This window comes from Gigantopelta aegis, chromosome 15, assembly GCF_016097555.1.
Source record: "Gigantopelta aegis isolate Gae_Host chromosome 15, Gae_host_genome, whole genome shotgun sequence".
Classification (NCBI taxonomy): domain Eukaryota; kingdom Metazoa; phylum Mollusca; class Gastropoda; order Neomphalida; family Peltospiridae; genus Gigantopelta; species Gigantopelta aegis.
Window position 1 is genome coordinate 16,227,280 of NC_054713.1, and position 23,379 is coordinate 16,250,658.

Consider the following 23,379-nt stretch of genomic DNA (forward strand, 5'->3'; position numbering starts at 1 on the left):
CTTGCGGAGAACTCACTCAGGGTTTGGAGTCGGTATCTGGATTAAAAATCCCATGCCTCGACTGGGATCCGAACCCAGTACCTACCAGCCTGTAGACCGATGGCCTGCCACAACGCCACCGAGGCCAGTCTGTTTCATGACTGAATCTCTGCTCACATTTTAAACGCGAAATAAATATGTTTGCGCTGCATGCAGCATGTTGTGTCCGCACCGGAAATAGTTCGCATTTAGTTTTTAAACAAGACTTAATTTACTAGACGACCTTAGAAATAAGCCTAATTCATTTAGAAGTACACGGTGGGGGTGGGGCGTGTGTGTGTGTGGGGGGGGGGGGGGAGGGGCTTTAAACACCACAATAATTCTCAATCAAAATTATTACTGGTAGTAAATCTTAAGGCAGAGATGAATTTTACTTTTCGAATGCAGGAAATTATATTTCAGGTAGCATACCCCAAGCCTCCCTATAAATGTTGCGCCATTGATCTCACTCAGCCCCCCCCCCCCCCATCCCCTCACACACACACAAACACACACCCCGATGTCTACTTGCTAACACCGTGTCTAAAAGAAAGAAAGAAGTGTTTTATTTAACGACGCACTCAACACATTTTATTTACGGTTATATGGCGTCAGACATGTGGTTAAGGACCACACAGATTTTTTTAGAGGAAACCCGCTGTCGCCACATAGGCTACTCTTTTTACGACAGGCAGCAAAGGATCTTTTATTTGCGCTTCCCACAGGCAGGATAACACAAACCATGGCCTTTGTTGAACCAGTTATGGATCACTGGTCGGTGCAAGTGGTTTACACCTACCCATTGAGCCTTGCGGAGCACTCACTCAGGGTTTGGAGTCGGTATCTGGATTAAAAATTCCATGCCTCGACTGGGATCCGAACCCAGTACCTACCAGCCTGTAGACCGATGGCCTGCCACGACGCCACCGAGGCCGGTCACCGTGTCTAATACACATGACCGACAAAGAAAATTATGTGTCATTATATTCCATTACCGGATGACTGAAACTTATCTGACGCTTCTGTTGTGTTGTACTAAAATACAGGCACGGCAGAGCAGGGGGTGGGGCAATAATTCTGGAAGAGTAAAACAATTAACGTAGAGATTAATTTTACTTGCAAAAAAAAAGAGCAGGAAATTGCTTTTCAGGACATCTAGATTTCACATTTTTACGGGAGATAATAACCCGGAACCCCCTAGACACTTTGTTGACGCCCTAGATCTCAATCAGCAACCGACCCCCCCCCCCCCCCCCCCACCAATGTCTACTTGCTTCCGCCGTCATTGAAATAAAGGAAAGGTGTCCTTTAGATACCATTTATCTGACAACTTGATTTGAAACGTTAACAAACTCGTTTTCACTCATTTAAAACAAGTCTTTGTAAGACAAATAGTATCTAACGGCCACTCATCAGTCAGTATAATAACCATAATCCATAATAGTATATGAATTTTACAGTTCTCCTAGTGGACAACAGTGTTTACTATTTGTATGATAAAATTGCAAGTCGTCAACAAAACAAAACCAAAGAAATAAATTAATTGTAATCACATATGGAAAATATGTCTGGTAATATTCATTGTATAAGCCGAGATTTAATATTTTTATACACATACATAGACACAAAACCACAAACAATAATAACTGACTAATCAACAACAACGTAATAATATTATGGTATACATCTTCTTTAATCGCAAATTGAAATTATATAGTATGTATATATGTACAGTTACCCTATTATAATACCAACTATTTAAACTTCCTGCGAGAACATTAAATCTCGTCAGCAGAGTTTAAAAAAAAAGTATCCTGAAATGTTTTCGGCTGTAAGTTATTCCTGTATCGAGGGACCTGAAAAAGTCAAATAGTCAGATGAACGGTAATGTGCAAATACAAATAAACAGCAACGTAAAACCATCGTAAAATCAAATGAACGGTAATGTGTAAATACAAATAAACAGCAACAAGAAACCAATGCGATCTTAAAGGCTTGCTAAGACAGATTTCCGACCTATTTACTGGCCAAGCAAAGTACTACAGGGAACCGCAATACGTTCTGGGCTATCCAGACATCCATAAAACATTTATGCTGTTTAACTCGACTGTATGCAATGGGAATACAAGCTACACCGTCGATCCCGCTTACATGCATGCCACAGTGGGCAGACCAGACACTGGCTGGTATGTATTGATGTACGAATATCTATATATTGTATGTATGCCATATTTGACTGTCACATACATATATATCAACGCACTGGCGCAGGGGATAATTAACCCCTTTCTGGCCTCACAAATTGTCCCATGCCGTTGCTGGGACTCGAACCTGTGGCACGGCATCAATTAACTCAATCATATATCTCCTACAAGCTACTCTGTCGATTGAGAGAGAGAGAGAGAGAGAGAGAGAGAGAGAGAGAGAGAGAGAGAGAGAGAGAGAGAGAGAGAGAGAGAGAGAGAGAGAGAGAGAGAGAGAAGACAGACAGACAGAGACAGAGCGAGGGTGGATGGAGGGAGTTAGAGAGAGATATAGATACAGAAAGAAAGAGGCACACAAAGAGAGTCTGTCAGTCAGACAATCTTAGGAGTTGATCTCAGAACCTACAATCCATGAATACACAAAGGCCAGTTATAGTAAACATGTATGTTTTATTTACACATTTTCTCAATGGTTTCCATAATTTTCTCCGTGTAGACTCTGGCCTGTTCCAACGTAACACCGTGGTACATCAAACCCGTCGAGTTTGCGCACTCGTTGATTACACCCATTTCACATGTTAGTCCTTGGCGGTAATTTCTGTAAAAAAAAAAAAATCAATACAAATCTTGTTCAAGGTTTGTTTTAAAGGGGACGTCTCACAGTTGCATCATGACCAAAATTATTTATGTTTTTCTTGGGAGCTGAAAAGAGTATAATTTAAACTGCATAACCACAAGGCTAAATGCAGTGCTACTAGTCTCGTACTTTTTGTCTTCAAATGAGACACAGAAAATATGTTTTAAGCCTTGAATAATATAACTAATCGTGTGTATGAACCACGTATTTGAATCTAGACTGTTGAGATGAATTGTAAACCCACTTTAGAGTTACCTTCTGTTTATATTTTAGGATTTTTAATTAAATTTTAAGAGTTCTGATTACATTATTTATTATTAGACAACCGTCAACATTGTGTTGAATTGTCCGTCATTATTTTGTTTTGACTAGACACACATAAATTATATATTTGGCACTGAGGAAAGTCTCCAGAATTTTATTTATTATTTTAGTTTTAATTATATGTATTATAATTTTCAGATGCATTTTTAATATTTTTACCCATCTTGTTTTGTGTAAAATCTGAACGATAAAACAGAAATACATCATCAGGGTCATATGTCTGCACTATGCAGTCAATTGAGCATAGAAAAATAGTGGATGATTTAATGAATATCTATCCAATGCCTCACCTATGCTTTAAAATTCATTACCTATAGGATATTTAAAACAAAATATGAATGTGAAAACTACCTGCTGTACTTGCCTGAAATACATCGCATTATGTTATGCTCGAAACCTTCGTGGTATATGAGCATGACAAAATTATCCGCATTATGTTTAGCCGCTTCAGAACTAGCAATCATCATCTATCGATTAAAACAGGTAGATGGCAGAATATTGATAAACATTGCATAAGCACCAACACCTTTAAATTAAGCCAGCTATTTAACTCCAAAAAGGTATGAAATTATGTAAATTTATTGATTTGATTAACGACGTGTTTAAAACATTTATCTTTGATAAGTTACTTATTTGTAAATTTGATTATATTACCTGTATATTACTGTATATTGTAAATTTATTTATTTAGTTATGTGAAAGTTTGATTGTATTATTCGTTTATGCAGTATACGTACTGCCAAATTATTTGTAAACCAACTCAGTGAATAAAGTTTTGTTCTGTTCATTAGGAGGACAGCCACTGCTTTATTTAGAATAAATACAACTGTGATTACATGCACTCATGAATCACTCTCACAACAGTGATGAGTTCAGGTGTTCACGGAAGGTGAGTACATCCTGCCCAACCAGTGGTTCATTAAATTCCGATATTGGACATTTCAGTCTTTTGTGGACATACACAGAGTGAAAAGATTTTTAGACTTACGAGCACCACAATGCCCGTTTCTGCTCTGGTTCCAAATCGTTAAACCCTTCTGAAGTCTGGGTTCTAGTAACGATGTCAATGCAAGTCTGCATCGCCTGTCCCATATATGCGGTTTGACATTCCCCTTTCACCGCGATACCTGAAATCAACGAACATTTATTTTCATTTCAACTTATTTTCGTGCTTATATCCAATTTATGTTCAAGTACGCTGTCAGCTATCTGGGCTGTCTGTCCAGGACAGTGAGTTAGTTGTTAGTGGTTAGTGAAAGAGAAGAGGATGTAGTGGTCTTACACCTACCCACTGATCCCTTAAGTACTCGCTCTGGGTTGGAGCCTGTACCGGGCTGCGAACCATGTACCTACCAGCCTGTAGTCCGATGGCTTAACCACTGCGCCACCGAGGCCGGTTTCAAAGAACAAATACAAAGAACACAGAGAGAGAGAGAGAGAGAGAGAGAGAGAGAGAGAGAGAGAGAGAGAGACAGAGAGAGAGAGAGAGAGAGAGAGAGAAAGAGAGAGAGACAGAGAGAGAGACAGAGAGACAGAAAGAGAGTGTGTGTGTAGAGAGAGAGTGTGTGTTACAAAAACTGAGATATAAAGAAAGAAAAAGCGGAACGAGAGCAAGACAAAGGGAAGGTGTGAGAGACAGACAAACAGGGGCGAAGTTAGAGAGACCGATAATTTAGCTGGAATTATACGTTCAAACCTTGCTATAGACAGGATGGCTCATGCAACGGCATTTGATATTCCAGATGTTGGGCACTGATTGGGACGGAACAGGGTGTGGGGCGGGTCCGACTCCAGAGAGGGACAACGACTCGTAACTCGTTAGACGAGCACGCTGCCACTGAACAACATCCCTCCCGTAAAGGAGCACAATCCAGAGTAAAAGAAAGAAAGAAATGTTTTATTTAACGACGCACTCAACACATTTCATTCACATTTATATGGCGTCAGACATATGGTTAAGGACCACACAGATATTGAGAGAGAAAACCCGCTGTCGCCACTTCATGGGCTACTCATTTCGATTAGCAGCAAGGGATCTTTTATATGCACCATCCCATAGACAGGGTAGCACATACAATCCTGAGCCGTACTGTATTAGCGAATCAAGTGTGCGGTCATAGGGGTCCCGTAATCGACCACCACCTCACCCGGGCATGTTGGAAGTGCTCGTTTTTAATGAACTTATCCTTTTTTTTAAATTGAATACTAAAATATGGAACACTAAATAGTCCTGGAAAGACTTCTCTGAGGATATTCATTTGAACATGTTCTGCAGTATGCCCACAAACCCACTACAGATATATCGCTTCATTGCCATTCCACAGTGCGCGCCAGTACATGCGCCGAAAATCCACCTGTATGTCTCTTAAGTTCAACGCTGGGCGCGACTGTACAGATGTCTAGGGGCGGGGCGTAGCCCAGGGCTAAAGCTAGGATCGACCCCTATCGGTGAGATATTTGTCAATCCAACCAGTGCATCACGACGTATATCAAATTATGTAGTATGTGCTATCGTGTCTGTGGGATGGTGCCACATATAAGATCCCTTGCTATTAATGCAAATATATAAAGGGTTTTCTCTTTAAGACTATATGTCGGAATTGTCAAATGTTTGTCATCCAAAAGCCGATGATTAATAAACCAGTGTGTTCTAGTGATGTCGTTAAACAAAACAAATATAATAATACAATAAAATTAAAAACATCTGTAAAGGCGTCTAAAAGATAGCCTACAGCTTCTGTTATCGAAATGAATGTCTAAATACGCACACGAATAAAAATATTTGTAGAAAAGAACTGTGAGTATTTTATAGAAATTGTACTCAATTATTTTAAATGTGAAGTAACTTTGAACATTTCTTTTCACTTTACTTGGGCTGTCTTTAGAAACGCTATTTGGGGATATTTCAACTAGCTGTTTAAACTATTTTGTCATACTCTTCTTTGTTAAAACATATTTGTTCACAAAATATGCATGTTTTTAAAGTGTAGTATTCATTTTTAAACTCTAGTTTAGGACACTCGCACTGATACTAAACAGATTGTTTTTTTTTCTGTATTTCTGCTCCCACCCCACAGTTTTGTTTATTTAAATTTTAGCTGCCATGAACTATGAAGAAAGTAGTCTTTCGTGACTTACCATTTCAATGTATCAATTAAGATCGTTTCCTCGGCATTTTATACCCAAACGTCAATACAAAGTTAGATAGAAACATCTATACTTACCACAAATGGCCAACGTGAAAATAAACAGAAGCATTTTCTGTGTTAGGTTTGACAACAAAACACCTCCGTCCCCCAAAGGTTACTTTACATGTATATATAAATAAATCTAAATGTCAAGGTTGCGCTATTTTATGAGTAAATTAAGTGAGATAACACTTTCAACATTAACTCAATTAAACCAGTAATGAAAATATTTAAATCTCACAAGGTCTTTATTATTATTTAGTAGTAGTAGTAGTAGTAGTACTAGTTGTAGTGGTGGCGGTGGTAGTGGTGGTGGTGGTAGTAGTAGTAGTAGTAGTAGTAGTAGTAGTAGTAGTAGTAGTAGTAGTAGTAGTAGTAGTACAGTTGTTGTTATTGTTTCATTTATATTTATCATGCTTATATCCAATTTAGGTTCAAGCACGCTGTCCTGGACACAAATCAGCTATCTGGGCTAATGATATATGAGAGAGAAGTCAGTGCAGTGCTCTTACAGCTACACAATGAGTCGCTAAAACTCGCTCTGGTAGGGGCCGGTATCGGGATGCGAACCCAGTACCTACCAGATAATATTATTGATAGTAAATTTTAAGGCAGAGATGAGTTGTACTTGTACAATACAGGAAATTGCATATCAGTACATTCAGTTTTCAAAATGTTACGGTGGAGAATACTCCCCGCACCCTCTAGAAACTTTGCGTTGTGCTCTCGATCTCCGTCACACTTTTACTAGACGACCTTAGAAATAAGCCAATACATTTAGTTGTACACGGTGTTTATACCAATACAGATTACCAACCAAGTTAATTGCGCGCCATTATATTTCATTACAGGATGGCTGAAACTGATCTGTCGCTTCTGTCATGTTGTACTAAAATAAAAGATGGCGGGATGTAGCCCAGTGGTAAATCGTTCGCGTGAAGCGCGGTCGGTCTAAGATCCATCCCCGTCGGTGGGTCCACTGCTATTTCTCGTCCTAGCCAGTTCACCTCGATTCAGATATATACGGCCGTGGTGTGTGCTATCCTGTCTGTGGGATGCTGCATGTAAGAGAGTAATGTGTCCATTAGATACCATTTATCTTATAACTTGTTTAAAAACGTATCTAACTCGTTTTCCTTTATTAGATACTGTTTAAAACAATTGTTTGTAAGATAAATAGTATCTAACGGCCACCTATGTAGTATTCTAATTAAATATGAGTCAGTATCATAACCAAAGAAAGAAATGTTTTATTTAACGACGCACTCAACATATTTTATTTACGGTTATATGGCGTCAGACATATGGTTAAGGGCCACACAGATTTTGAGAGGAAATCCGCTGTCGCCACTACATGGGCTACTCTTCCGATTAGCAGCAAGGGAACTTTTATTTGCGCTTCCCACAGGCAGGATAGCACAAACCATGGCCTTTGTTGAACCAGTTATGGATCACTGGTCGGTGCAAGTGGTTTACACCTACCCATTGTGCCTTGCAGAGCACTCACTCAGGGTGTGGAGTCGGTATCTGGGATCCGAACCCAGTACTTACCAGCCTGTAGACCGATGGCCTAACCACTACGCCACCGAGGCCGGTAATATGATAACTGTTATCCATAATATTATATGGATTTTGCAGATCTCTTAGTGGACGACAGGGTTTACTATTTTTTAAAGATAAAATTGCAAGTTGTCAATAAAACAAAAGCACAGGAATAAATTAATATTAATTGCATATGGGAAATCTGTCTGGTAATATTGTATAAGCTAAAATTTAATATTTTTATGTAAATAATTTCTCACAAATGTTATCTTACCACAAACAGTCGAACGGACGGACAAACACACACACACACACACACACACACACACACAGACAGAACACACACACACACACACACACACACACACACACACACACACACACACACACACACACACAAACAAATTCGCAGACACAGACATAGACACATAGAAACACAAACAATAATAACTCAATAATCAACAACAACTTAATATGGTAAAGAAATATTCTTTAATCGCCAATTAAAATTAGTATGTATGATAGTTACAACAGTTAGCCTATTATAATACTAACAGTGACAATATTGTCATTTATTTGAATTTAAATCTCGTTAGTAGAATTTTAAAGAAAGTATCCTGAAATGTTCTCGGCTGTGATGAACTGTAATGTGTAAATACAAATAAACAGCAACACGAAACAATCTTTAAGACAAATTAACTGTAATGTGTAAATACAAATAAACAGCAACACGAAACAATCTTTAAGACAAATGAACTGAAACAATCTTTAAGACAAATGAACTGTAATGTGTAAATACAAATAAACTCCAACACGAAATCATCTTAAAGTCAAATGAACGGTAATGTGTAAATACAAATAAACAGCAACACGAAACAAAACAATCAAAGTCAAAGTCAAATGAACGGTAATATGTAAATACAAATAAACAGCAACACGAAACCATCTTAGAGTCAAATGCACGGTAATGTGTAAATACAAATAAACAGCAACACGAAACAATCATAAAGTCAAATGAACGGTAATATGTAAATACAAATAAACAGCAACACGAAACCATCTGAGAGTCAAATGCACGGTAATGTGAAAATACAAATAAACAGCAACACGAAACAATCATAAAGTCAAATGAACGGTAATATGTAAATACAAATAAACAGAAAAACGAAACCATCTTAGAGTCAAATGCACGGTAATGTGTAAATACAAATAAACAGCAACACGAAACAATCTTAAAGTCAAATGAACTGTAATGTGTAAATACAAATAAACAGCAACACGAAATCAACTTAAAGTCAAATGAACGGTAATGTGTAAATAAAAATAAACAGCAACACGAAACAATCTTAAAGTCAAATGAACTGTAATGTGTAAATACAAATAAACAGCAACATGAAATCATCTTAAAGTCAAATGAACGGTAATGTGTAAATACAAATAAACAGCAACACGAAACAATCTTAAAGTCAAATGAACTGTAATGTGTAAATACAAATAAACAGCAACACGAAATCATCTTAAAGTCAAATGAACGGTAATATGTAAATACAAATTAAAAGCAACACGAAATCATCTTAAAGTCAAATGAACGGTAATATGTAAATACAAATAAACAGCAACACGAAACAAACTTAAAGTCAAATGAACGGTAATGTGTAAATAAAAATAAAAAGCAACACGAAACAATCTTAAAGTCAAATGAACTGTAATGTGTAAATACAAATAAACAGCAACACGAAATCATCTTAAAGTCAAATGAACGGTAATGTGTAAATACATATAAACCAATGTGATCTTAAAGGCTAGCTACAATAGGTTACTGACCTATTTACTGGACCGATAAAGTACGACAAGGAACTATATTCCAAAATCTAAGGGGACTGCAAGTCGGTTCACATGATTTGTAATAGATTGACCGGTTACGAAAGATAGATTTTTGTAACCTAATCAGTTATTATGTATTATATATGTATGTATGTATGTATGTACATGTATGTATGTATGTATTGATGTATGAATATCTATATATTGTATGTATGTTGAGGCTGACCATTGCATATACATGTGTGTGTATATATATATATATATATATATATATATATATATATATATATATATATATATATATATATATATATATATATATATATAATTATATTAACGCACTGGCGCAGGGGATAATTAAATCCTTTCTTGCCTTACAAATTGTCCCATGCCGTTGCTGGGACTCGAACCTGTGGCACAATACCTTCTGGACTATTGAGGCATCCATAAAAAAGATGATCTTTAACTCATCCATATGCATGCGGCCTACAAATTACGCGGCCGATCCCGCTTACGTGCACGAAACAGTGGGCAGACCTGACACTGGCTAGTATGTATTGATGTATGAATATCTATATATTGTATGTATATCAAGATTGACGATTGCATACATAGATATTAACGCACTGGCGCAGGCGATGAGAGGGGGGTGGAGTGAGTAAGAGAGAAAGAAAGAAATGTTTTATTTAACGACGCACTCAACACATTTTATTTACGGTTATATGGTGTCAGACATATGGTTAAGGACCACACAGATTTTGAGAGGAAACCCGCTGTCGCCACTTCATGGTCTACTCTTTCCGATTAGCAGCAAGGGATCTTTTATTTGCGCTTCCCACAGGCAGGATAGCACAGACCATGGGCTTTGTTGAACCAGTTATGGATCACTGGTCGGTGCAAGTGGTTTACACCTACCCATTGAGCCTTGCGGAGGGGTAAGAGAGAGACAGATATACAGAGAGAAAGAGACAAACAGAGAGAGAGAGAAAGAGTCTGTCAGTCGGTCAGTCTCAGGAGTTGATCTCAGAACCTACAATTCATGAATACACCAAGGTCAGTTAAAGTAAAGATGTATCTTTTACTTATTCATAAATTCAATGCTTTCCAGATTTTTATCGGTGTTGACTCTGGTCTGTTCCAACGTAACATCTCGGTACATCAAACCCGGCGTGTTTGCGCACTTGTTTATTACACCCAGTTCACATGTCAGTCTTTGGCGGTACTTTCTGTAAAAAAAAATTATTCAATGTTTGTTTTATAGGAAAAGTCTCACAGTTGAAGAATGACCAAGATTATTTGTTTTTTTCTTGGGAACTAAAAGAGTATAATTTGAACTGCACACCCACAATCAAAATTAAATCCAAACGATTTCGTTTTCTTTAATTTATGTCGGACGTACGCAGAGAATCGCCATTTTTGTGTGTATCGTGCATTCAAGTTTAATTTGGCGCTCGCTCGATGCGCGGTCGGTCTGGGATCGATCCCCGTCGGTGGACCCATTGGAATATTTCTCGTTTCAGCCAATGCACCACGACTGGTATATTAAAGGCCGTGGTATGTACTACCATGTCTGTGGGGTGGTGCATATAAAATATCCCTTGCTGCTAATCGAAAAGAGTAGCCCATGAAGTGGCGACAACGGGTTTCCTCTCTCAATATCTGTGTAGTCCTTAACTATATGTCTGACGCCATATACCGTAAATAAAATGTGTTGAGTGCGCCGATAAATAAAACATTTCTTTCTTTCAAGTTTAATTTACTAGGCTAAATGCAGTGCTACTAGTTCGGTACTTTTTGATTTCAAGTGACACAGAGAAGAAGTGTTTTTTAACCCTTGAATAATATAATTAAAAGTGTCTGTGTGAATCGAGACTGTTGATATGAATTGCAAACCCACTTTAGAGTAAAAAAGTAAAGTTTCTTTTATTTAACGACGCCACTGGAACACATTGATTTTTTATCTTATCATCGGCTATTGGACGTAAAACATATGGTCATTCTGACACTGTTTGTTAGAGGAAACCCGCTGTCGCCACATAAGCTACTCTTTTACGACAGGCAGCAAGGGATTTTTTATTTGCGCTTCCCACAGGCATGATAGCACAAACCATGGCCTTTGTTAAACCATTTATGGATCACTGGTCAGTGCAAGTGGTTTACACCTACCCATTGAGCCTTGCGGAGCACTCACTCAGGGTTTGGAGTCGGTATCTGGATAAAAAATCCCATGCTACGACTGGGATCCGAACCCAGTATCTACCAGCCTGTAGACCGATGGCCTAACCACGACGCCACCGAGGCCGGTCCCCACCCACTTTAGAGATACACTCTGTTTATATTTTAGGACTTTGAATTTAATTTTTATTTATTTAAGTATTTATTATTAGAGAACCGTCAATATTCCGTCGAATTGTCCGTCTTTAATTTTTTTGTCTAGCCGCATATAAATTAAATATTTGGCATTAAGTAAAGTCTCCAGAATATATTTCATTTATTATTTTAGTTTTTATAATATATATTTTAATTTTTGGATGCCTTTGTAATATTTTTTCCCCATCTTGTTTTGGGTACAATCTGAACAATGAATGAATGAATGAATGTTTAACGACACCTCAGCACGAAAAAATACATCGGCTATTGGGTGTCAAACTATGGTAATGCCAACAAATACGGTGATGATCAGCATCAATATAAAAATTCAAGATTTAAATAAAAACAGTGTAAAGAACTGTGCAAAAATACAAATATCACAGATAGATACTGACTGACTTTTACTAAAAAATTCAATTTGTGCTGTATTGACCATTCTCAAAGAGAATGTTACACCCCTGCACCACGGTGAGGTTACAGCACGCGCAGGGGAAATATGAACAACGAAACCGTAACACATCATCAGGGTCATATATTCACACAATGCAGAGTCGAATGGGCGAAAGGAATATAATGGATGCAGTGGCGTAGGCTATGACGAAACCCCCCGCTGAAGCAAATGGTCCGCATTCAGAACTAAAACATACAGGTTTATACATATGGAGTTTCTGGTGGTGCAAAAACAAAATAGAAAAAAGGTCCACTTGGTTCATATTCAACCCCCCCCCCCCCACACGTCCAGATCACGCTACGCCCCTGGGATGATTCTAAACACCGAAATGCATTACCTATAGGATATTTAAAGTAAAGTTTGTTTTATTCAACGACGCCTCTAGAGCACATTGATTTTTACTTTAACATCGGCTATTGGGCGTCAAACATATGGTCATTCTGACATATTTCTTTAGAGGAAACCACCTGCCGCCACATAGGCTACTCTTTCCGATACGCAGCAAGGGATCTTTTATATGCACTTTCCCACAGACAGGACAGAACACACCACGGCCTTTGATGAACTAGTTGTGGACCACTGGTTAGAACGGAAAAAAGCCCAAACTGCAAATGAGTCCACTGAGAAGGATCGATTCGATAACTGACCGCTTTACAGGCGGACACGCTACCGACTGAGCTACATCCCGCGGCTATAGGATATTTAACACAAAGCACGAGTGTGAACACTACAGTAGGTGATGAGTTACATTATTTTTTCAGTGTCCCCATTTTACTAAGGAAAGAATGAATCAATGAATAAATGTTTAACGACACGAACAATACATCGGTTATCAAACTATGATAAATGCACAAATAATGACTTAGGAAAGAAAGAAAGAAAGAAATGTTTTATTTTACGACGCACTCATCACCTTTTATTTACGGTTATATGGTGTCAGACATATGGTTAAGGACCACACAGATTTTGAGAGGAAACCCGCTCTCGCCACTTCATGGTCTACTCTTTCCGATTAGCAGCAAGGGATCTTTTATTTGCGCTTCCCACAGGCAGGATAGCACAGACCATGGGCTTTGTTGAACCAGTTATGGATCACTGGTCGGTGCAAGTGGTTTACACTTACACATTGAGCCTTGCGGAGGGGTAAGAGAGAGACAGATATACAGAGAGAAAGAGACAAACAGAGAGAGAGAGAAAGAGTCTGTCAGTCGGTCAGTCTCAGGAGTTGATCTCAGAACCTACAATTCATGAATACACCAAGGTCAGTTAAAGTAAACATGTATCTTTTACTTATTCATAAATTCAATGCTTTCCAGATTTTTATCGGTGTTGACTCTGGTCTGTTCCAACGTAACATCTCGGTACATCAAACCCGGCGTGTTTGCGCACTTGTTTATTACACCCAGTTCACATGTCAGTCTTTGGCGGTACTTTCTGTAAAAAAAAATTATTCAATGTTTGTTTTATAGGAAAAGTCTCACAGTTGAAGAATGACCAAGATTATTTGTTTTTTCTTGGGAACTAAAAGAGTATAATTTGAACTGCACACCCACAATCAAAATTAAATCCAAACGATTTCGTTTTCTTTAATTTATGTCGGACGTACGCAGAGAATCGCCATTTTTGTGTGTATCGTGCATTCAAGTTTAATTTGGCGCTCGCTCGATGCGCGGTCGGTCTGGGATCGATCCCCGTCGGTGGACCCATTGGAATATTTCTCGTTTCAGCCAATGCACCACGACTGGTATATTAAAGGCCGTGGTATGTACTACCATGTCTGTGGGGTGGTGCATATAAAATATCCCTTGCTGCTAATCGAAAAGAGTAGCCCATGAAGTGGCGACAACGGGTTTCCTCTCTCAATATCTGTGTAGTCCTTAACTATATGTCTGACGCCATATACCGTAAATAAAATGTGTTGAGTGCGCCGATAAATAAAACATTTCTTTCTTTCAAGTTTAATTTACTAGGCTAAATGCAGTGCTACTAGTTCGGTACTTTTTGATTTCAAGTGACACAGAGAAGAAGTGTTTTTTAACCCTTGAATAATATAATTAAAAGTGTCTGTGTGAATCGAGACTGTTGATATGAATTGCAAACCCACTTTAGAGTAAAAAAGTAAAGTTTCTTTTATTTAACGACGCCACTGGAACACATTGATTTTTTATCTTATCATCGGCTATTGGACGTAAAACATATGGTCATTCTGACACTGTTTGTTAGAGGAAACCCGCTGTCGCCACATAAGCTACTCTTTTACGACAGGCAGCAAGGGATTTTTTATTTGTGCTTCCCACAGGTATGATAGCACAAACCATGGCCTTTGTTAAACCAGTTATGGATCACTGGTCAGTGCAAGTGGTTTACACCTACCCATTGAGCCTTGCGGAGCACTCACTCAGGGTTTGGAGTCGGTATCTGGATAAAAAATCCCATGCTACGACTGGGATCCGAACCCAGTATCTACCAGCCTGTAGACCGATGGCCTAACCACGACGCCACCGAGGCCGGTCCCCACCCACTTTAGAGATACACTCTGTTTATATTTTAGGACTTTGAATTTAATTTTTATTTATTTAAGTATTTATTATTAGAGAACCGTCAATATTCCGTCGAATTGTCCGTCTTTAATTTTTTTGTCTAGCCGCATATAAATTAAATATTTGGCATTAAGTAAAGTCTCCAGAATATATTTCATTTATTATTTTAGTTTTTATAATATATATTTTAATTTTTGGATGCCTTTGTAATATTTTTCCCCATCTTGTTTTGGGTACAATCTGAACAATGAATGAATGAATGAATGTTTAACGACACCTCAGCACGAAAAAATACATCGGCTATTGGGTGTCAAACTATGGTAATGCCAACAAATACGGTGATGATCAGCATCAATATAAAAATTCAAGATTTAAATAAAAACAGTGTAAAGAACTGTGCAAAAATACAAATATCACAGATAGATACTGACTGACTTTTACTAAAAAATTCAATTTGTGCTGTATTGACCATTCTCAAAGAGAATGTTACACCCCTGCACCACGGTGAGGTTACAGCACGCGCAGGGGAAATATGAACAACGAAACCGTAACACATCATCAGGGTCATATATTCACACAATGCAGAGTCGAATGGGCGAAAGGAATATAATGGATGCAGTGGCGTAGGCTATGACGAAACCCCCCGCTGAAGCAAATGGTCCGCTTTCAGAACTAAAACATACAGGTTTATACATATGGAGTTTCTGGTGGTGCAAAAACAAAATAGAAAAAAGGTCCACTTGGTTCATATTCAACCCCCCCCCCCCCCCCCCCCCCCCCCACCAGGTCCAGATCACGCTACGCCCCTGGGATGATTCTAAACACCGAAATGCATTACCTATAGGATATTTAAAGTAAAGTTTGTTTTATTCAACGACGCCTCTAGAGCACATTGATTTTTACTTTAACATCGGCTATTGGGCGTCAAACATATGGTCATTCTGACATATTTCTTTAGAGGAAACCACCTGCCGCCACATAGGCTACTCTTTCCGATACGCAGCAAGGGATCTTTTATATGCACTTTCCCACAGACAGGACAGAACACACCACGGCCTTTGATGAACTAGTTGTGGACCACTGGTTAGAACGGAAAAAAGCCCAAACTGCAAATGAGTCCACTGAGAAGGATCGATTCGATAACTGACCGCTTTACAGGCGGACACGCTACCGACTGAGCTACATCCCGCGGCTATAGGATATTTAACACAAAGCACGAGTGTGAACACTACAGTAGGTGATGAGTTACATTATTTTTTCAGTGTCCCCATTTTACTAAGGAAAGAATGAATCAATGAATAAATGTTTAACGACACGAACAATACATCGGTTATCAAACTATGATAAATGCACAAATAATGACTTAGGAAAGAAAGAAAGAAAGAAATGTTTTATTTAACGCATCCAACACATTTTATTTACGGTGATATGGCGTCAGACATATGGTTAAGGACCACGCATATTTTGAGAGAAAACCCACTGTCGCCACTACATGGGCTACTCTTTCCGATTAGCAGCAAGGGTCTTTTATTTGCGCTTCCCACAGGCAGGATAGCACAAACCATGGCCTTTGTTGAACCAGTTATGGATCACTGGTCGGTGCAAGTGATTTACACCTACGCAGTGAGCCTTGCGGAGCACTCACTCAGGGTTTGGAGTCAGTATCTGGATTAAAAATCCCATACTTCGACTGGGATCCGAACCCAGTACCTACCAGCCTGTAGGTCGATGGCCTAACCACGACGCCACCGAGGCCGGTAAAACTCAGGAAAGAAGTACACATCTGAAGAAGTATTGTTATATTAGACCCAACACCTTTAAATTAAATCAGCTATTTAAATACACCAAAAAAAAAAAAAAATCAAATCTAAAGAAATTATGTCATTTATTAATTTGATTAACGACGTGTTTAAAATCATTTATTTTTCGTAAGTTACTTATTTGTAAGTTTGAATATATTACCTATATATTATTGCGTATTGTAAATTTATTTATTTAGTTATTCGAATGTTTGATTGTATTATTAATTTAGCAGTCTACTTGCTACTGAAATGTCTGTAAACCACCTCAAATGAATAAAGTTTTGTTTTCTTCTGTTCTGTTCTGTAATATAGAAGAACCGACACTCATTTACTGGCGTTGGCATCCCTCTTGCATCCGACGCCATATTACCGTAAATAAAATGTGTTGAGTGCGTCGTTAAATAAACCATTTCCTTCCTTCTTTCTTGCATCACCACAACATAGCTATTAGGATAAGAGGCTCGCATAATACATTTTGTATTCCTAATATATATGATATTGACGATACCGAGAGAGAGAGAGAGAGAGAGAGAGAGAGAGAGAGAGAGAGAGAGAGAGAGAGAGAGAGAGAGAGAGAGAGAGAGAGAGAGAGAGAGAGAGAGAGAGAGAGAGAGAGAGAGAGTTGGAGAAAGGGGAGGGTGATAGGAAGTAGGAGACAAAAAATGGGAGAGAAAGAAAGGCAGAGGGAATTATATTTTCAAACTTTGTAATAGACAGGATAGCTCATTACACGGCTTTTGATATATCAGGTGTTGTGCTCTGGTTGGGACGGTGGGGGGGGGGGGGGGGGGGGGGCGGGGGGGGGGGGGGGGGGGGGGGGGGAGGGAGATCGGGCCTACGACCCATAACAGGTTAGACGAGCACAAAACTCAGAGTTGTAATTCATTTGCGAATCCAGTGTATGGTCGTAGGGGTCCCGTAATCGCCCCCCCCCCCCCCCGCCCCCGTTTGGAGTGCTCTTTTTAATTAATTTGTTCTTTAAAAAAAAAAAAAAAATCACCAGAATATAGAATACTAACTTGTCCTGAAAAAACTAAAGTTCCTTTAGAATTATTTTATTGTGTGTGATGGCACTAATACGCTTCCGTATAAATGTGAAGTAACTTTGAACATTTATTTTCTCTTTAGTGGGGCTGTCTTTAGTAAGGCTATTTAGGGATATTTCAACTAGCTGTTTAAATTATTATTCATACTCTTTTTCGTTAAAACATATTTGTCCACAAAATATTAATTTTTTTAAACTTTAGTTTAGGACACTCGCATTAGTGGTAACCAGAATTGTTTTTTCTTGTAGTTCTGCTAACACCTCATAGTTTTGTTTATTTAATTTTTAGCCGTCTTATATACATGAAATATGAAGAAAGTAATCTTTCGTGGCTTATCATTTCAATTTATCAATTAAGATCCTTATACCCAAACTTAAATAAATGATTAGATAGAAACATCAATACTTACCGCAAATGGCCAACGTGAAAATAAACAGAAGCATTGTCTGTGTTAGGTTTGACAAGAAAACGCATCCGTCCTCCAAATGTTACGGTAGCTGTATATATAGATCAATCTAAATGATAAATCTAAATGTCAAAGTTAAGCTAACAATTTTATGAGTAAATTAAGTGAGATAACACTGTCAACATTATCTCAATTAAACCACTAATGTTTAAACTCTCTGGCGGGGGACGGTACGGGAATGCGAACCCAGTACCTACCAGATAATATTATTGATAGTAAATAGTAAGGCAGAGGAAGGACGGAAATGGTTTATTTAACGACGCACTCAACACATTTTATTATACGGTTATATGGCGTCGGACACATGATTATGGATCACGCAAATAATCAGGGAGAAAACCAGGATTCAGGAAGGAAGCCAGCAAGGGATTTTTTATATGCACCATCCCATAGATAGGATATGGCACATTCCACGGCCTTTGATGTACCAGTCATGGTGCAATGGAGTGGGAAATAGCTCAGTGGTCGATCCCAAACCGACCGCGCATCAAGCGAGCGCTTTACCACTGGGCTGCGTCTCGCCCCCTTAAGCCACAGATGAATTGTATTTGTAGAATGCAAGACATTGCATATCAGGACGTCTTGTTTTCAGAACATTACGGGGCAGCATACCCCCGAACCCCCTAGAAACTGCTTTGCGCCCTCGATCTCTGTCTACTTGTTTCCACTGTGCCTGTCTCACACAGTGTATTACCGTTTATTTCCATGTCTAAGATGGTCATAATAAGCTGTAGTGTGTACATGTACAACGAGGCATAAATCTTCAAGAAGATACTCGACTTTTTAATAGTGCCTGGCCATGGTGCCCGCTATCGTTAATTACCGTGGTACATATCCATACAGTTAACAAAAACATTTTCTACGTTCAGTGTGTAATATGTTGTTTTAGGCTTAAAGCGAGCTGCCAATAACTCCTGCACATGTTCCGGTCCCGTTTGATTTATGTATATTAACATTTAGCGTCAAAACCAGTCCATCGCAGGTAATGTTAGAAAGCGCTAGCTTCAAATGAACACATGGCGAAAGCTTCATTATTCTCAATTTGTTTTATGACAGAAACTCTGCTGACATTTTTAAACGCGAAATAAATATGTTTGCTCTGCATGGAGCATGTTGTGTCCGCCCGGGAAACAGCTGACATTTAGTTTTAAAACAAGACTTAATTTGCTTAATAAGCCTAATACACTTAGAACTACAGGCAGGTTATTCCAATACAGATTACCAACAAAGTTAATTATGTGCAATTATATTTCATTGCAGGATGGATGAAACTGATCTGTCGCTTCTGTCGTGTTGTACGAAAATAAGAAAAAGTGTTCATTAGATACCATTTATGTTGCAACGTGTTTAGAAACGTATCCAACTCGTTTCCTCTCATTAGATACGTTTTAAAACAAGTCGTTGTAAGATAAATAGTATCTAACGACCACTCATGTAGTATTCTATATCTAATTATTTTAATACAATCAGTATGATAACCATAATCAATAATATTATATGGATTTTACAGTTCTCTTGGTGGACAACAGTGTTTACTATTTTTGTATGATAAAATTGCCAGTTGTCAATGAAACAAAACCAAAGGAATAAATTAATATTAATTACATATATAAAATCTGTTTCCTAATATTCATTTTATAAGCCAAGATTGGATTTTTGTATATAAATAATTTCTGACAAAGGTATCTCACCATAAACAGACAGACAGACAGAGAAACACACAAACACACACACACACACACACACACACACACACACACACACACACATACACACACACACAAACAAAACACACACAATACTACTACTACTACTAATAACTCGGTGAACAACAACTCAATATGGTAAGCAAATTTTTAATCGCGAATTAAAATTAGTATGTATGATAGTTACAACAGTTAGCCTATTATAGTACTAACTGACAAATTTGTAAAAGATAATTAAAAATACTGCGACAACATTAAATCTCGCCAGCAGAATTTAAGAAATTATCCTCAAATGGTCTCAGCTGTGTGCTATTCCTATATCTAGGCACCTGAAAAAGTCAAATGAATGGTAATGTGTAAATACAAATAGACAGCAACAGGAAACCATTTTAAAGTCAAAGTAACGGTAATGTGTAAATACAAATAGACAGCAACACCAAACCATCTTAAAGTCAAATGAACAGTAATGTGTAAATACAAACAGACAGTAACACCAAACCATCTTAAAGTCAAATGAACTGTAATGTGTAAATACAAACAGACAGCAACAGGAAACCATCTTAAAGTCAAATGAACGGTAATGTGTAAATACAAACAGACAGCAAAACCAAACCATTTTAAAGTCAAATGAACGGTAATGTGTAAATACAAATAAACAGCAACAAGAAAACCATCTTAAAGTCAAATGAACTGTAATGTGTAAATACAAATAAACAGCACTATCAAACCATCTTAAAGTCAAATGAACGGTAATGTGTAATTAAGGATCGTCTGTTATTTCCTTTACGTTCATCGGGGTATATAAACAAATCACCCGCGAACTGTGTGAATCAGCAAAGCCGTTCTCGCATAAGTTTGCAAATGATTTGTTTGTAAAGTTTGTTTTATTTAACGACGCCACTATTGGGCTTCAAGCATATGGTCATTCTGACACTGTTTTTTTTTAGATGAAACTCGCTGTTGCCACATAGGCTACTCTTTTACGATAGGCAGCAAGAGATCTTTTATTTGCGCTCACCACAGGCAGGATAGCACAAACCATGGCCTTTGTTGAACCACTTATGGATCACTGGTCGGTGCAAGTGGTTTACACCTACCCATTGAGCCTTGCGGAGCACTCACTCAGGGTTTGTAGTCGGTATCTAGAGTTAAACTCCCATGCCTCGACTGGGATCCGAACCCAGTACCTAGCAGCCTCTAGCCCGATGGCTTAACCACTGCGCCACCGAGGCCGGTATGATCTGTTTGGTTCATACCCAGAAGAACGCAAAAGAAATAACATTTAATTAATTAAATTTGAATCATACTTTCTAATAATAACACTAAAAATTCATACTTTGTTTTGAATTATTTTTGGTCCATAAACAATAACACTCAATAAGATAACTTGCACTTATAAAATGACGTCATCAGATATGACGTTCCCTGACAACGTAATTTGTTCGTTCATCGAGAATTGAACAAATTCCCGTTGCAACGTCTGGACCAATGGGATTACGTTATATTGCAATGAATGTAACGGAAATTTAATTATACAAATACACAGACGCATAAAATTAATGCGATCTTAAAGGCATGCAACCACAAGGCTACTGACCTATTTATTGGCCCATCAAACTACTACAGGGAACCATATTCCATAATCTAACGTAACGGAACCAGAAGTCGGTTCATATGATTTGTAATCGATTGACCGGATACGCAAGATATATTTTTGTAACCTAATCATTTATTATGTATTATATTATATATTAGTTACGCGGGATTGTAAGTCCCTCCAAAATCTGTATTTCCTGAGGCGCCCTGTCAAAAACCCGCGTAACGAATGTATTACCTTTTAGATGTGTTTTATTAGTAAACAAGAATTACACTAACACTGAAACTATTAAATAAAATGCACACATATTTTGAGTTTCAGTTTAATAACATAACATCAAATTCCTCAAAATATAGATATATATTTTTTTTTTATAACAGATAACTATGCAAGGTATTGCTGGTTTTTTGTTAGCTGTTTGGAAATATCAACAAGGATTCCGGGTGGTTTTACCAAAAATAATTTCGAAGCCTGTTTCGCAAATGGAGATAACTTATCTTGCGTGTTTTACACGTTTATGATTATGTTGTAATTGTATTGGGAAAACAAAATTGAACACCCGCAGCCGAACACAAATATGTGTCGTGTTGTACTAACTTGTAGAACCTGTAAAAAAACCCATGTCAAGTTATTACTTACAATATGTTCGTGATAATTAACACACGTTCTGACACGGTATCCAATTACGCAATGCTATATTCTAGCATTGGCTTTTAATACGCGAAAAACTACAATCTAGTAAATCTTCAAATAAACAGTAAAAATAAGTTTTACCGAATTCTGGTATCCCCATTCATAATGAATTCAAGACTTTTAATACATTTAATCAATGAGGCGTGTTGGAAGGAAATGTTTTATTTAACGACGCACTCAACACATTTTAATTACGGTTATATGGCGTCGAACACACAGATATATAGAGAGGAAACCCGCTGTCGCCACCTCATGGGCTACTCTTTTTTCGATTAGCAGCATGAGATATTTTATATGCACCATCCCACAAACAGGATAACACATACTTTTGATATACCAGTCGTGGTGCACTGGCTGGAGCGAGAAATAGCCCAATGGGCCCACTGACGGGGATCGATCCGAAAACCGACCGCGCATCAAGCGAACGCTTTACCACTGAGCTTCGTCCCGCCCCGTGAGACGTGTTGGAGAAAATTTCGTCGGTCTCTTCGGCTGTTTGTATTTGCAACCAGTCGAGCAAGTCACGTGACATTTCGTACAACCTGACAAATTCTGTATTTTCCTGCAAATCCTGTATTTCCCCCGCAAATGACATGGTGTACTTGTGGTATGCATCGGCTATTGACCAATCAAAACGCATGAAATTTATCTAAAAGGTAATATATATATATATATATATATATATATATATATATATATATATATATATATATATATATATATATATATATATATGTATGTATGTATGTATGTACGTATGGTGCGTCTGTATGTATGAGTGTCTGTATGTGTGTATGTATGTAAGTGAGTGTACGTGCGTGCGTCCCTGTGTGTATATGTATGTATGTTGAAAAGAGAGAAACTGAGAGAGAGAGAGACACACACAGAGAGAGAGAGAGAGAGAGAGAGAGAGAGAGAGAGAGAGAGAGAGAGAGAGAGAGAGAGAGAGAGAGAGAGAGAGAGAGAGAGAG

The 23,379-nt window shown here is 38.1% G+C and overlaps 2 protein-coding genes across 4 annotated transcripts in view; both read right to left on the bottom strand.

Annotated features, from left to right (window-relative positions):
* Positions 1 to 1,698: 1,698 nt before the first annotated feature.
* Positions 1,699 to 18,408, bottom strand: LOC121390662. Of its 2 annotated transcripts, none has more exons than XM_041522528.1 (4): positions 18,356 to 18,408; positions 4,172 to 4,310; positions 2,681 to 2,820; positions 1,699 to 1,874 (listed from the first exon to the last, which is right to left on the bottom strand). In XM_041522528.1, exons 1-4 carry the CDS (start codon positions 18,387 to 18,389, stop codon positions 1,855 to 1,857), a joined length of 333 nt encoding a protein of 110 aa, XP_041378462.1. In that variant the 5' UTR covers positions 18,390 to 18,408; the 3' UTR covers positions 1,699 to 1,854. The 2 variants fall into 2 exon arrangements, with proteins under 2 accessions (XP_041378462.1, XP_041378461.1); XM_041522527.1 differs by lacking the exon at positions 18,356 to 18,408 and adding an exon at positions 6,408 to 6,479.
* A 1,871-nt stretch (positions 18,409 to 20,279) lies between these two features.
* LOC121390536 overlaps positions 20,280 to 23,379 on the bottom strand; it is a 43,469-nt gene continuing 40,369 nt past the window's right edge. For both annotated transcript variants that reach the window (XM_041522368.1, XM_041522369.1), the window contains exon 4: positions 20,280 to 20,447. In XM_041522368.1, the coding sequence (XP_041378302.1) occupies positions 20,440 to 20,447 (8 nt within the window). In that variant the 3' untranslated portion in view covers positions 20,280 to 20,439. The remainder of the gene's footprint in view (positions 20,448 to 23,379) is intronic.

Bases quoted from the DNA above. Each gene is read 5' to 3' on its own strand.
- LOC121390662 (XM_041522528.1), bottom strand. From the start codon at position 18,389: ATGCTTCTGTTTATTTTCACGTTGGCCATTTGCG. The intron at 4,311-18,355 runs GTAAGTATTGAT...CGTTGATTTCAG, and splicing joins TTTCACGTTGGCCATTTGCG to GTATCGCGGTGAAAGGGGAA. The intron at 1,875-2,680 runs GTAAATAAAACA...TGACTTTTTCAG, and splicing joins GGAAACCATTGAGAAAATGT to GTCCCTCGATACAGGAATAA.